The 15,002-nt window shown below is 43.2% G+C and overlaps 1 protein-coding gene across 1 annotated transcript in view; it reads left to right on the forward strand.

Annotated features, from left to right (window-relative positions):
* The first annotated feature begins 381 nt into the window (after positions 1 to 381).
* Positions 382 to 15,002, forward strand: part of CIT (citron rho-interacting serine/threonine kinase) — a 136,232-nt gene continuing 121,611 nt past the window's right edge. The window contains exons 1-6 of the mRNA XM_063144223.1: positions 382 to 477; positions 1,334 to 1,475; positions 4,369 to 4,541; positions 7,846 to 7,947; positions 10,184 to 10,326; positions 12,488 to 12,581. Coding sequence (XP_063000293.1) covers positions 382 to 477; positions 1,334 to 1,475; positions 4,369 to 4,541; positions 7,846 to 7,947; positions 10,184 to 10,326; positions 12,488 to 12,581 — 750 coding nt within the window. The remainder of the gene's footprint in view (positions 478 to 1,333; positions 1,476 to 4,368; positions 4,542 to 7,845; positions 7,948 to 10,183; positions 10,327 to 12,487; positions 12,582 to 15,002) is intronic.

Raw genomic sequence — 15,002 nt, forward strand, 5'->3', positions numbered from 1 at the left:
GTCTGTCTCTATATAAGGTAACTTCCCATGTTCCTATGTAACTCCTCCGAATATAAAAGGAGATTTTTATATTAATTTTTCCCCCCTTCTGGAGGGGAGTTCCCTACAGTTCCCCTTTCCAGAAGGAATAAACTGGTAAAAATGTAACTTCATACCAACTTTCTTGGAGTCTCTTGCCATATTAGTCAAACCGTATGTATATTTGGTATACTGGCATACTTTCTTTTAAAGGTATAGTTGAATTTCATAGAATTGTAGGAAACTCAAAGGCAGCACCAAAGATCTCCTAACCTGCTCTTGGTATTAATCATTCTAACAGTGCTTTAAAATAAGCTACAACTTTCATCCGAGGAGGGGGCCTTCTGCTGCTGAATTTTGAAGATGCTGAAATTTAAGTACGGAATGAGGAATCCTGCCGAGTTAGGCATGACGGAGCCCATTGCTGGCCGTGCCTCTCGGCTCAACCTCCTTTTTCAGGTAAAGTTCTTAAAATTTCAGATTGATTATCAATTGCTTGTTTTGCATCAGCACCTGCCATTGACAAATATGACACTTCCTGTAGTGTTGAAGGAGTGACACGTATTGATTGGCCAGATATTTGTGGCTATCTGTGTCTCTCTTGCGGGTATCAGCAACTAGTGGCCCCTTGGACTACTGGGTCCACGGATTGGTGTCATCAGCCACCGATCCACCCCTCTGCTGCCAACTTCAGAAGCAAAAGTGGGGTGTGGATGGTCAGTTTCCATGGCAGTGGAGTGTGGCAGCAAGCCATTTCACGGAGTTGGGACACGGGACTTTGGCCCTCACTAGTCTTCTCCAAAATTATTGGACTGCTTTTAAACAATTGCGGTGAAGGCCCCAATCCCAGCTGATAGAGCTGCAGCAGTTTGAGATGGCAGTGGAAGCATTTTGGGGTCTTCAAGGATTCACCCTAAACCTTTGGTCCCTTCAGCAGTTGTTGGGCTTCCAGCCAGCATGGCCAATGGTCAGGGATGATGGGAGTTGTACAACATCTGTAGAGACACAGGTTCCCTCTTCTCTACAGTAAGAAAAAGAAACTGAACATGGTTTTATGTACGCACAGTGACCTGTTGTAAAGCAAGGTGGGCAGAAGGTAGATCTCCAGATGTTTTGGGCTTCATCTCTCAGAATCCTCTGCCAGCATGGCCAGTGGTCAGAAGTACTGGGAACTGAGGTCCAAAACATCTGGAGATCTACTTTCTACTCCCCCCTGTTGTAAAGCATGCTTCTGAAATATTGGCGTTTATGAATTGTATACAAATATTTTTCTTCAGTAGCTTGTCTCACTGGTCCTCCTTGCCTTTGTTCCCAGGGGAAGCTACCCTCTGCGGCACAACAGCAGATGTCTCTGCTTTCCAGGGAAGGCGTTTTGGACTCCCTAACGGTGCTTTTTGAAGAATGCAGCAACCCTGATTTAATGAAAATCAAGCAAGTGGGCAGCTTTATGAAAAAGTGTATGTGTCATTTGTTTCGATCTCAAACATGCAAGAGCAAATTTATTCTATAAGGGTCTTGTTAGGCTTCACTTTGCAGGAGAGAAAATCAATGTAGTAACTGCACGAGGTGCGTCTTGAGCTTGCACGTGTATTACCCTGTGTCAGTGGTGAAAAACCTCTGGCATTGGGGGGAACCCACCAGGGACTGAACGGCTGCCAGGGTAAGAGCCAGGCAGCCTGATATTGTGCATCTTTACTCAGAAGTAAGTCCCACTGTGTTCAGTGGGGCTCATTCTAAGTAGTTGCGTGTAGGATTGCAGCCTGCGTTCATTCATTTATATTTGAGGTATGCATGCGTTCATGATCTAAAGTTAAGCTTGATGGCTTCTTCCTATATGGGCAGTCTTCAATGGCACATGCTGGCTGGGGCATTCTGGGAGTTGTAGGACTTTTTTCAGACTAAACAGGCATAGGGTTGCACCATAAATGTTCCTTATGAATCATCAACTGTGCTCTGGATGGAGGCAGAGACTTGCAGGGTGTAAGTTGTAGGACGGAAGCATTAGCCCAGCAATAATGGATTACCTGCTGGGCCCACCTTTGATCTGGCGGATGGAAATTTGCCTCTGCATCTGGGATGTGTAGTCCATCCCATCTATGTTGCCATTGCCTTTGTTTCATATGTTTTGAGCTGGAGGTGAAGCAGGAAGGCCTGTGAGTGCAATTTCTCCTTCTCTTAACTCGGTGGCTCTGTGCTATCCCATTCCGTGAAGTTCTGGTTACTGCACCTAAAAAAGGGTATTACAGAACTGGAAAAAGTGCAGAAAAGGGCAACTAAAATGATCCAGGGGCTGGAGCATCTCCCCTGTGAGGGAAGGTCACAACAGCTGGGATTGTTTAGCTTGGAAAAAAGGAGGCTAAGGGGAGACATGATAGAGGTGTACAAAATGATGCACGGTGTGGAGAAGGTGGATAGGGAGACACTTTTCTCCCTCTCCCATAATACTAGAACATGGGGTCATCCAATGAAGCTGATTGGACAAATAAAAGGAACTACTTCTTCACACAGCACATAGCTAAATTATGGAATACACAACCACAAGATGTAGTGATGGGCACCCATTTGGATGGCTTTAAAAGGGGGTTCGATAAATTCCTGGAGGAGAAGGCTATCAATGGCTACTAGCCCTGATAGCTATGTGCTACCTCCTGTATCGAGGCAGTAAGCCTATATGCATGAGTTGCTGGGGAACATGGGTGGGAGGGTGCTGTGGCACCGTGTCATGCTTTGTTGGTCCCTGGTTGACAGCTGGTTGGCCACTGTGTGAACAGAGTGAGAGTGCTGTACTAGATGGACCCTCGGTCTGATCCAGCAGGGCTCTTCTTATGTTAAGTCTTGATGTGTTAACTCCAGCTTCCCCATTCTGGTGCCCTCCAGTGTTTTGGACTACAAGTCCCAGGATTCCTGACCATTGGCCATGCTGGCTTGGACTGATGGGAGTTGAAGTCTATACTTTCTGGAGAGCAGCAGGCTGGGGAGGCTGTATTGTCTTGTGAAGACAAAAGTCATTCTTTATATAGCAACAGCAGTTAGAGTGTGTATATATAGCACTTTACAGAATAATGCAAGCAAAGAAAGGAGCTGGCAATCTAAATTTAAAGAGAGGTGGTGGGGAGGAAAGCAGGAGGGAAATGTGAATGAATGGTGCTGCATGTACTTAAAGCTTTGTTTCATTGGGGAATGAAGACGAAAAGGTTTAAGCCAAATGTTTCGTAGGAGGAGTGAGATGGGAGTTGGGATTTGAAAGAAGAAAGCAAGGCAATTCTGTGGAAATGTCTGGGAGCGAGTTCCGGACAACAGGAGGGGGGAAGGGGGAAGGGAAGAGTCTTTTATGGCAGCAGGAGGCCTTGAGGTAGTTCAGGGCAGCGGCAGAGGAGTCAGCATCATGGACAGGGTTGTGAGGGCAGATGCAGATGATAAGGGCACACACAGAAAGTACCTGAGGCCCTGGAAGACTTTGCATGCAAGTTCAGGGGCTTTGTGCTGAATGCAGGCAGGCAGGGGAGCCATGAGTTGGGCTATGAGGAGCCGCCTCACGTATTCTGAACCATGAGAGAACTTCGTTTTTGTATATGACAACGGCAGCGAGATTATTATATGCACAGGAGTGGAAGAATGAAACAACGCCAACAATGCAAGAATACATATTGAAGATATTAGAGTTGGCTGAAATGGCAAAACTAACTGCGATAATGAGAGATAAATCAACAGCCACATTTATATCGGAATGGAAGCCACTGATAGAATTTCTGCAAGAGACAGAGAAAAATGATTTGGTTTTGATTTGATTTGATTTATTACATTTATATACTGCCCCATAGCCGAAGCGCTCTGGGCGGTTTACAAAAGTTAAAAACAGTGAACATTAAAAAGTATACAAAATTTTAAACCATCAAAAACATAAACAGTATAAAAACAACGGTATCCATTTAAAAAACAACAGTTCTGGGGTATTTGTCTGTGGGTTCAATGTATGAGATTTAGTTAACTTAGAAGAAAGAAAAGAATGTGATTATTATGTTAAATGTATTAAACCAGGAGAGAATATAATTCACATTTTTGATGTGTAGAGAGCCGAAAATATACTTTAACCTTGACGTGTGTTTTCGTTTTCTTTTCTCTTTTTCTTTTTCTGTGTTTATATGTAATGCTTTTAGGCTATGTCTGTTTTTGAAATAATAAATTGATTAAAAAAAGTGCACAGTTTTAGTTTCAGGCGTTTGGACAGAGGAGAGAAGGTCGGAACAGTGTCATTGATGAGATGGACGAGGTTATTTATGTAAAATTCTGTGCGGTGTTGGTGTTGTTGTCGTCTTCCCTAACGTCAGATGCCTGCCTGATCTTGCACAGATTCAGCCTCGATAGCAGAGTTCCGGGAACTACAGCCTAGCATCAAGGACTTTGAAGTCAGGAGTCTGGTGGGACGTGGTCACTTTGCAGACGTGCAGGTCGTGAGCGAGAAGGCAACGGGCAACATCTACGCCATGAAAGTGATGGTCAAGGCGAATTTGGCGCAGGATCATGTACGTTCCTCTCCCGATTTTCTAACTTCCAAATTGCTCGTAAGCTTTCAATAGCCGTGAGAGCTCTTCATCAGGGCTGCAGTCACAGGGGAGTAGTGCATCTCACCCTCCCTCTCTCCCCGTGGGCTATTAGGAACTGGTATATTTTGGGAGAGAATGAATTATATTAATTCACGTCGTTTAATTGGCCCCATTCCAAGTGAGAGCCATTGTAGTGCAGCGGCTAGAGTGCCGGACTTGGACCAGGAAACCCAAGTTCAATTCCCAACTCAGCTGTGAAGCTCATAGGGCAACCTTAAGCCAGTCACCATCAACCTAATATATCTCACATGGCTTGGTAAATGAGAATAAAATGGGAGAGGAAGAATCTTGTATGTTGTTCTGATCTTGGAAGAAGTCTAATTACATTTTGCAGACTTCAAAGCAGTTCACGTCGTACATGCTAGGTTATCCTTAAAACAACCCTTTAAGAGAGACTAGTATTATTTACCCCTATGAGATGAGGCTGCTTTTAGACCACATACTGAGTCGGACATTTTAACTAGAGGTGAGATTTTAACTAGATACTTCTCAGGTCATACTTGGCCAATACGCTACACCAGAAATTCTAAGTCTTCTAAGAATTTTTCCTTCTTTTTCTTCACCAAAAGAGACAATCTATTTTCTTTTACTTTATACCTTCTATTACCTGGATTTAGGGATTCTCACGCCTGGGTTTTTGCCCTACTCACTTCATACGAAAATGTAGGAATGTCGGTCAAACAGTGGAGCGTTCACTCCTCCTGCCCGAATAAAGGAAGATATGAGGTGCAGGAGCCAATGAGCTTCATGGACTTATGCACATTTAAAACAGGAACGGGCAAGAAATGATCCTCCAAGTGGAAGAAGGCATCCCATTGGTCTGGCTAGTAAAATGTCCGGCTCCCAGGAAGACCCAAATGGGATCCAGATGTAAATTTGCAGTTGTTCCAGAGGAAGAGGGAACACTTTGGATGTGCTTGTGGTCAGGGAAGTGATGGAAGACAGGGTGTTCTGCCTTTACACATGCTTTCTCCAACGTGGTGCCCTACGTATGTTTTGGACTGCAACCCACAGCATTCCTGACCTTTGGCTATGCTGGCTGTGGCTTATGGGATTTGAAGATCAAAACATTGGAGGATACCAGGTGGGGGAAAGCTGATGTATGTTAAATGCTAAACTCTAAAGCAGGGGTGTAAAAACTCTTTCAGCCGAGGGCTGAATTCCATTCCAGAGAAGCTCTGGGAGCCCACATTCCAGTGGTGGGCGAGGCCAAAACGCCCAATATACCAGCCTATTGTAGCTTAAAGCTCTTACTGCCAGTAAGTAAGCTTTCAGAGAGCATGACTGGGTCCAGACAACATGATAACCAATGGTGGTTTAAATAATCGACAATTGGTTATTTAACCCACTTTGGGTTATTGTGTTGTGTGGATGGACTGGGGGGAGAGAGGGCAGGGGATGAGTGAGTCAACTCAGCGTGGACTAATAGTCAACTCAACACTGTTCCTACTCCACACCACGGTTGGTTACTACCATGTTGTGTGAGGAGTACCCCCTAGATAAACAAGTCGAGTTAATTATTACCCCACCATTGACTATCACATCATCTGAATGCAGCCCATTTCAACTTTTTGGAATTGGGGGTGGGGGGAACTGCATAAAAGCCAGGAAATTATCAAATACTTGGTGGGAAGGGGCTGGGGGCAAGTACGTTTGGGGCATTCCGGAGGCTTGGTTTGGGGGCCCAGAAGGACTGGATTTTGGCCACGGGCTTGAGATTCTGCCCCCTCCCCCCCGCTAAAGGCTCCTAAAGCACTTACTGACTGGTTTTGGACGACACAATAATCAACGGTGAGTGAAATGCTCGAAGGCTGCCCTGATGCCGTCAGGTCACGGCCAGCCTGCAACCCTTTATCTGCCACCACCTCCCTCCTGAGCCAGAGGAACACCAAGAGCTGCAGGATAAACATCATCATGGGAGGGGGCAGCTACATGTCCAGGCATTGCTGTGTGAGTTCAGTCTGTTTTCCCGTTACCTTCCTTGGTCGAGGCACATCGCCCTGGAAGTATGGTCTGGCCTGCGAGAGAATGATCCTTAGTTTGTCAGGTTCATACAGTCAAGCCTCAGATTCCAAAGTGAGCTTCTTTGAGATTATGGATGGAGATGTAAGGGATCAGGTGGAGGCCACTTAAGAAAGCAAAACAGTTCTTTCTAACAGTGCGCTCCTATGCATGTCTACTCAGAGGTAGATCCTCTTGAGTTCAGTGTGACTTACTCTCAGGTAAGGATGTATAGGATTGCAGCCTAAGTAACCTAAGCTAGGCAGTCATAAAGAGGCGTCTCAGACTTACTTGTGAGGAGCAGGGTTCACCCATGATGCTTCGTAAATAGCAAATGTTCATAGGAAATTATCCCCATATTTTAACCCTGAGGCATTGGGGTACGGGGCGGTTGGGGGAGATGGATCTTACAATCCTTTATGGTGTTATAGACCTCGGTGCCTTTCTCAGGGCAGAGTTGGGACATGGCATGTCCAGCACATACACAGAAATTGCTGAGCTGTTTGTTAGCACCTTTGAACATCCCAGGAAGGTAGAAGTAAAAAGTGAAACCTGATCTTGAGGATGTCAGTTAGTCTATTAGACAGAAATCGAGCATAGAGCTTGCCTATTATTGAGAGCAGGCTAATAGGTCTAAAATTCCCAGGGTCCTTTGGATGTCCCTTTTTGTATATCGGAACCTGGTTGAGATTTCCAATGTACTTCGGTAAACGTAACGGGGAAGTATATCGGATTTTTTTAAAGAGACAGGCATTTCTGCGCATGCTGAATATGTTAGTGTCCGTTGCGTCTTTCAAGCTGCACGCTAAGGAAATGTAATTTCCAGAAAGCTGCTTCTGCATTCAAGTTATGCAGATAAAAAGATTTGCATATATTATATTCATGGTTCTATTCAGTTGTTCTTGTGAAAGTCTCGGATTTGGTTATTTTTAGTTTTTGTCAGGAGGAGAGGCATTGTATGAGCAAGTGCAGCGCAATGGGATGTATGGTTGGGAGCGCGATTGGAGGCCACGAACACTGGGACTCTAAACATGCAACTCTGCATATTTGCGGGCATTTCCATGAGAAACTTGCTTTTAAAAATCTGAAAGGCTGATATTTCCAGAAACTGAATACTAGAAGGCTCTGACTTTAGATGCAAGTAACTACTGCAAAATGACAATCCCCTCCCCGGTTTTTTTTTCTAATAAGGTTCTGATGAATCTTAATACCTTACCTGTAGGTATCATTCTTTGAGGAAGAGAGGAATATATTATCCCAGAATACTAGCCCTTGGATTCCACGACTACATTATGCGTTTCAGGACAAAAAGAACCTTTATTTGGTGAGTTTTGTGTTTGGAACCTCACTTCAAATGCGTTGATAGCTTTCACCTTTACAATCTGGGCAAGTTCCTGACTCCTGGGGACTTGTTGGATAGCGTGTGATTATGCTGCATTCACTTCAAAGCAATTACAGAAGGAAATTAGATTAAATGTTAAAGCTTCCTGTTAGGAAAGGTAAGAGCCTTTAGCAGAACAGTGAACACTTGAATCCAAGATTGAAGAGCACTTGGCTGTTAATTTACATTTTTTGATTATAAGCCTGTCTTTAAATGTTTTAAAATGTTAGCTTTTAAAAGTTTTACTCTTTAAAGCGTGATTTGGAATGGAATTTAGGCACCTTCAGGCCTGTGTGGATAATGGTTCTTGCCTCTCTTCCGCTGTGCACCTTGAGATGAAAGCTAAGCTGTGTACTTCTGTTCTTCTCTGTTCCTCCTCGTTGTGTTTAGAAGCTTGGACTGGGAGACCTGATGTTGAAATACCTGTAGGGTGTTCTAGTTTGGGCATTACCTGGTATGCGTGGCCAGGGGCAGAGAGGGGACAGGTGTGCGCTGTTCCTGATGCAGTGAACTCTATTCCTGATCTCACTGCATGTGTAGTGGGCAAGGGGGAGAGGGGAGAGAGAGACTGAACTGTTGATGATGATGATGGTAGTGCCATCTCTCTATGGTGCTTTACAAAGAGCAGGCTTACAGGTTGTTGACCCAATTGATTTACAATCTAAGACACAGGGAAGCAGCAAATGAAGACTGGGGGAATCATAGCAGAGGTAAATAGGGAAGGATTTCTTACCATTTCAGTTACACAGACTTACCAGAGGGATTTATTTATTAGCCTGTAGATGCCGCTTTAGCTGCTGAAAAGCTACCAAGGCGGGGTACAAGAATTGAAAACAATGAAACAGTAAAGCAATAAAAGCTCCAGCTATTGGGCGGTATAGAAATGTAATAAATAAATAAATAAATAAAAGAAATAAAGAACATTAAAATGGGTAAATGTGGAACATTAAACTGTGTTTTACAAATCTCAATGGAAAAGATGCATCTTGACACCCTGTCTAAACGCTGAATTATTATTATTATTATTATTATTATTTACATTTATATACTGTCCCATAGCCGAAGCTCTCTGGGCGGTTTACAAAAGTTAAGTGTTTTTGAGGGAGCGCATTCCATAGTTTGGAAGACATATAGGAGAAGGCCCTTTCATGCGTGCCCCGCAAATGGGCCTCTGTAGTTAATGCTGCCCTCAAAAGGGCCTCTCCTGCAGATTTTAATAGCTGGACAGGTTCCTAGCAAGACAGGCAGTTCCGTAGATAGCCCAGCCGTACGCTTTTTAGGGCCTGAAATGTTAAAGCCAACACCTTGCATTGTGCCTGGAAAGCAATTGGAAACTAGTGTTGGACTTTCAGGTATAATATAATTCCAATACTGTGCACCATTAACAGCCTAGCATTGTAACCACTGCCTGGGACTCAGCCCCTAGATGTTCCAAAGGCGTTGTGGGAATGGTGAGACAGGTCAAGGGCAACATCAGTTCCGTGTCTTCATGGGCATGGAGGACTTTTCGTATATGGAGACAGGAGGCATTGAGAAGTTTTCAGGTGTAAAAACACTGTTTCCCTGTCCTAGTTCCGAAACGTTACAGTATGAAGTCTTCTATGACATCTGTCACACAGTGAAGAGTAAAATAACTGAGCAATACTTTAAATGGATGTAGTTTCTCTTCAATCCTTGCATCTATAGGCAGGTAGTGCCTAGATAAACAGCAAAGTGTTGATTAATCTATCTTGATTAAAGCATTTTTACCAGTAGTAGTTAAGCTATATTAAAAAAAATACTTTACCTAAGATTCCAAAACCTAGCTTTAATTATGTTCTACAGAGTGCAGCTTCTAAACTTTGATTGTAGCTAGTTTTTCTGGAGTCCTGGTTTTAATGTTGTGCGTAGTGTTAAGAAAGGCTGTTTTTCCATGCTTTCTTGGAGCTTTTGTTAGTGACTTATAACTGGAAAAAAAGTATGTCTTTTTTTATTAGATTACAAGGTTTCCAGCTCGAGAAAGATGTAGTTAATTTTATTCTTTAGTTGTATACACAGCTGGATATATTGTGAACACACCTATTTTTCTTTAAATACTCATGCGTCTACTGATACTGTGTGTCTTTTGCAATATAAGAGCTTTAGAAAGCTTAATTTTCTTTTCATCTGTGTGATCTAATTACTCTGAAATTCTGCAAAGGTTATGGAATATGAGCCTGGAGGAGATCTACTGTCATTCCTAAACAGATATGAGGATCAGCTTGATGAAAGCACAGTTCAGTTTTATCTAGCAGAGCTAGTTCTGGCTATTCAAAGCGTCCATCAAATGGGCTATGCACATCGGTAAGTGAGTTCCTCCATTTCACACCTATCTTGTTTGTTTATTTATTTATTACATTTCTATACCGCCCAATAGCTGGAGCTCTCTGGGCGGTTCACAAAACATTAACTAAACATTAAGAATTATGAACATTTTTGGAAATTGCTGATATTTTGTTGTAGCTGCATTTGGAGGCAACAACCTTACTGTAATTCTAGGATTGCTGTAGAGCTCAGTTTGCATCCAAAAATCTCCTTTAGGCATGCCCAAGGGTTTCAGCATGCCCAGCATTTTTGGGGACTTTACAGGAAATCCTTGTCAATATGGGGCCCGGGCTCCCTGGTTTGGTTTCAGATGCCGAGTTAGACTTGGAGGCAAAACTAGAAGAAGACCAGCCAAGACAGGGAGCAGGGGGAGGAAATCCTCCAAGGCTCTCCAGGAGGAATCTTTCCAGGAGCTTATCTATCACGAGGCTCAGGTTCACTTCCCCCTCCCCCTGAGAAACTCAGCCTTTGTCGAAAGGTGAGGGAGCACCAGAATTGACAGATCCTAGAATCCGCCACAGGATCAAGTGGGAGGAGTTGAGAGGAGGTGGGAGATGATCCACCAGATTAGCTGCATGCCAGAAGTTGGGTCAAGAGGATCCTCCTTGAAGGAAGAGACTGGTAAAAGCTTGCCGGGCCCGGTGAGAAACAGTCCATTTAGTTGATAGGCAACTGCCTTGCTTCGTTTGGCTAATTAAGCTTTCACGGTCGCTTCAGGTGTAAAGAGGTCTTTTTTTCTTTTTCCTTTTTTTTACTGAATAAAGACTTTGTAGATTGCACAGTGATTCTCTTTGTTGTCTCTCAGTTTGGTGGGAGGGCTTGGGATCATGACAGTCCTATTGATATATCATCATCACTTTTGAAATTCCCCCGGTACTTTAGCAGTTGCTCTATTCATGGAAGAATTCTCTAGTTTAGCAGTGGGGAACCTCAGTCCTGCAGGCCACGCTGCGTGCAGAACCAGGTGGCGATGTGTGATTCCCTTGCCTCTCCCCGGTTACTCTGTTGTCCTCCCAGTGGCTGCCATGGCAGGAATTGGGTTGCGCTGGACTTTGTAATCAGTGCGCAGCAATCTTGATCATCGAGAAAGTCTGTGCTGGCTAGACTGACTCTGAAGTTGTGGTCGCTCTAGGCGGCTGACCCTATGGTTGCCATGTTGTTTTTTTACTGGAGCAGCCATTTTAAACCATGGGGAGCCTGACACACAACACAGTAAGACACCCCACTGGTTACCTTGGGGTAGTTTGTTAGCCATTATTGTTGGTTGTTTCTCCTCTGGTGTCTTAGTATTATGTGTGAACAGTTCCGCTGGATCTTTATCTATCTATCTATATGAATTTTATGTTTCATCAGTTTTAGCTGCTTTCTTACAAATATTTATTTATTAAAACATTTATATCCCGCCCTATATCACAAGAATCTCTGGGCAGCATACAGTTAAAATCGTACATATAAAACAGAACAATAAATACATAATTCTAAAACAAATTCAACCATTAATATATTAAAACCAAATAGTGTTTGGCTTTCTGATGCATCGACCCAATGCTTTAGCGCATGATAGACTCAGAACACTCAAAAATAAGTTTGCTTTAATCGCTCTCATTACGAGATTCATGTAATGCTTCATTGCAACTTAATAGCTGCATGATGCATTGACCAGATATATAATATGACATCTGTCCATTTCCTTGTAGTTCATTGCATTAGGCGGTTCCAGCAACTCACATTTATCTTCTTCCTTTAGCAAGTAAATCTGAGTAGCTCTAATGCCTGAAATCCAGAAGGTGAACGAAATTGAACCAAGACTGTGCCCAGTGCAGATGCCCTCAGTTTGTGGGTGCGTTGGGGGAGTGGAATTAGGAAAGGAAACCTTGCTTAGAACTTTCAACCTTAGGTCAAGGTGGAAGGTCGTCTTAGGTGACTTGCTTGAGTTATCTAAAGGTATTTGTTCTATAGGGCACCTGCTCTCTTCTGCAATATGCTTGTGGACAGCTAGCCTCAGAATAGTTCTGGGGCTTGGACTACATCCCTTTGATTTGTTATCGTTCTAAATATATTTATCATATGTTATATGATAGGAGAAGTGCTTGTGGTCTGATAAACAGGGCTTTATGGATTGATTTCTGTTTACTTACAGTGATATTAAACCAGAAAATATCCTCATTGATCGAACGGGGCACATCAAATTGGTGGACTTTGGTTCAGCTGCCAAAATGACAGTGGATAAAAAGGTAATCAAGATCTTTGGGTTGTCCAGATGAAGTGGGGAAAAATAATCATTTACAACAAATGCTGTCTGTTGGTGCCCATTGTAACTGTGTCTATTGCTAAATGAATAATTAGGAAAAGGGAATTTGTGGGAAATGGTAGCAATGTGAATTTGGGGGTCTCTTCCTACTTTTCTGTAGAAGGCTACTATCAAATAAATTTCCATGCTTATATATTCATTTTTGAATATGTATACAGTACAGATACTTAGCTATGTTTTTCTCTCTGAAAAGGATCTATATAACAGCCACACAGACATAAGACTATGAGAACTCCTCATTTCTTGTATTTTCAGCATTAAAAGTAGAGCTTGCCTCAAAGAACCTTAGTAAATTGGGATGTAAAATTGTATTCATAGCAGTCATTCCCAAGTTGTGTCCCGAGAGACACAGCGTTTCCTCCAAGAATTAAAATGGGGTGGGACTGTTAAATGTTCAGAAAGGTGAGGGACACACCCCTGTTGATGAATTCCTCAAATATGGGGAATTGCTTCGGCTGTACAGTTGATATACTTCATTCACACGATCAGGCAGAAGATTACCTTTTTTCAGAACCTAAAATTCTATTCAGTAATGAGAGAGAATGCTCAACTGTAGTTGTGGTGTTTGGAAGTAGCCAAGGATGAATTCCTAACTCGTAATGTTTACTGGGATGGAAAACAAGATTGTCTCGAAATTACTGTTGTTTCAACTAGAAAATGACGGTCCTACATCACTTGACAATTGATCTGTGTGTGTGTGTTGCGGGTGTGTGTGTGTTAGAGAATGCAGATGGGATGGAGGGAATTCTATGATGAGAGAAATTGCCAATGTGCTGCAAGAAATGAACTTAAAATGAAGTGTCCTATGATCCTTAAGTGCCCACCACAGAGGAGGCTACCTGCAATGGCCGTATCACTTTCCAGTCACCCCTTATGAGGGATCAGGTAACTCTGCCGCCTTTCTGCCTCGGGGATGACTGAAACATACAGTTGCTTCCCATGCGGAGATATAGCAGGCTGCCTTCGGGAAAGGTTGCATGACGTAGTGCTCTGGGCTTGCCTTCTTCCAAAACCAGAGGGCATGCCCAGAACAATGACTCATGCAGTGGGTGAGCGCTGCAGACAGGTAGATCCTTACTCATACCAAAATGAAAGTGAAACGTTTTGAGGTGTAAGAGTGAAGTGTGTGTTTCCAGTCTTTCATTTCCAAAGTTCAAAGGTGAGCGTAGATCCTTAGGTAGCCAAAACGACACCATCCGTGCATGGGAAGGAGGTATTGGGCCTGTTCAGACAACACGCTAAGCCGTGGCTAGACCAGTAACCCTTTTGCAGCAAATACTTAGTGAGCAAGTTTAAACTGTGGTTATGTAGCCACCATGGTTAGGAATGGTTCACATGACATGTTAAGCCATAATGTTTAGCTTAACCACCGTGGTTTAGCTTGTCATCTGAACAGGGAATCCTAAGGTTTGTAGTGGTACAAAACCCGAAGGGGGAGAGGAACCCCAAAAACTTCCAGGGAAGACAGATGGTGCTCGTGGAATGCTGTTTGACAAGGCAGAGGGAGCAGAAACTGGGTGGGAGGTGGAATGGAGTATCTTGGAGGAGGGCATAGCTGACTGACTAGAACAGGGTGTTTGGTTAGTAGAAACGAAGATGTCTGAAAATGGTACACAGCAAAAGCTGGAAGAAAGAACCTTAATACAAAATGTGCATTAGGAAATGTAAGAGGGAAGCGTCTTCTCTCCTTTATTGAGCAATAGATTGTTGCTTTACTAGCCCTGAATGACTACTAGACCAAAATTAAATCTGCCTGCCAACAACACCTGGGGACACAAGGTTGGGAAATGCTATATTAAGCCTGGTTTAGCACAATGTGAAGGAGCTGCAGTGAGCCTAATCCTGGCTGTGCATCTCCCTCCCCTCCCCTTTCCCTTCCCTCCCTGCCCCTCTTTCCAGGTCGGGAGGAGCAATTCAGAAGGTTTTGCTGCTGGGCCAGGATCTGTAGTTAACGTTAACTATGGTCAATTTCAAACCACTGCTCTCAAGTTGGCTTGTTCTTAAGCTAACCATGGTAAAAGTTAATCACAGTTTGTTAGCTGAAAAGTGAAAGTTTCCAAATTCTTCTTCGTTGCTGTATCATGAATTTTTAAAACTAGAGTGACGGAGAGCTGTTTGGCTGACAACAAATTTAGTAACTCTCCAGTACAGATAAAATCTGGTTAAATTGAAAAAGTGTAGGTTTTTGAAATTTCTTACCCATGTGTTTTGCATATTAATTATTAGTAGGGTTTTCCATTTAAGTTTGTGTTTGTTTTTAAAGTTGTCATACTTATTCCTAAAGAGAGGCATATGTCTTTTCAGTAAAAACAACAACCCTGGAACAGCAGATAGTATTAGTTAG

The sequence above is a fragment of the Elgaria multicarinata genome, chromosome 18, assembly GCF_023053635.1.
Source record: "Elgaria multicarinata webbii isolate HBS135686 ecotype San Diego chromosome 18, rElgMul1.1.pri, whole genome shotgun sequence".
In the NCBI taxonomy this organism is placed as follows: Eukaryota; Metazoa; Chordata; class Lepidosauria; order Squamata; family Anguidae; genus Elgaria; species Elgaria multicarinata.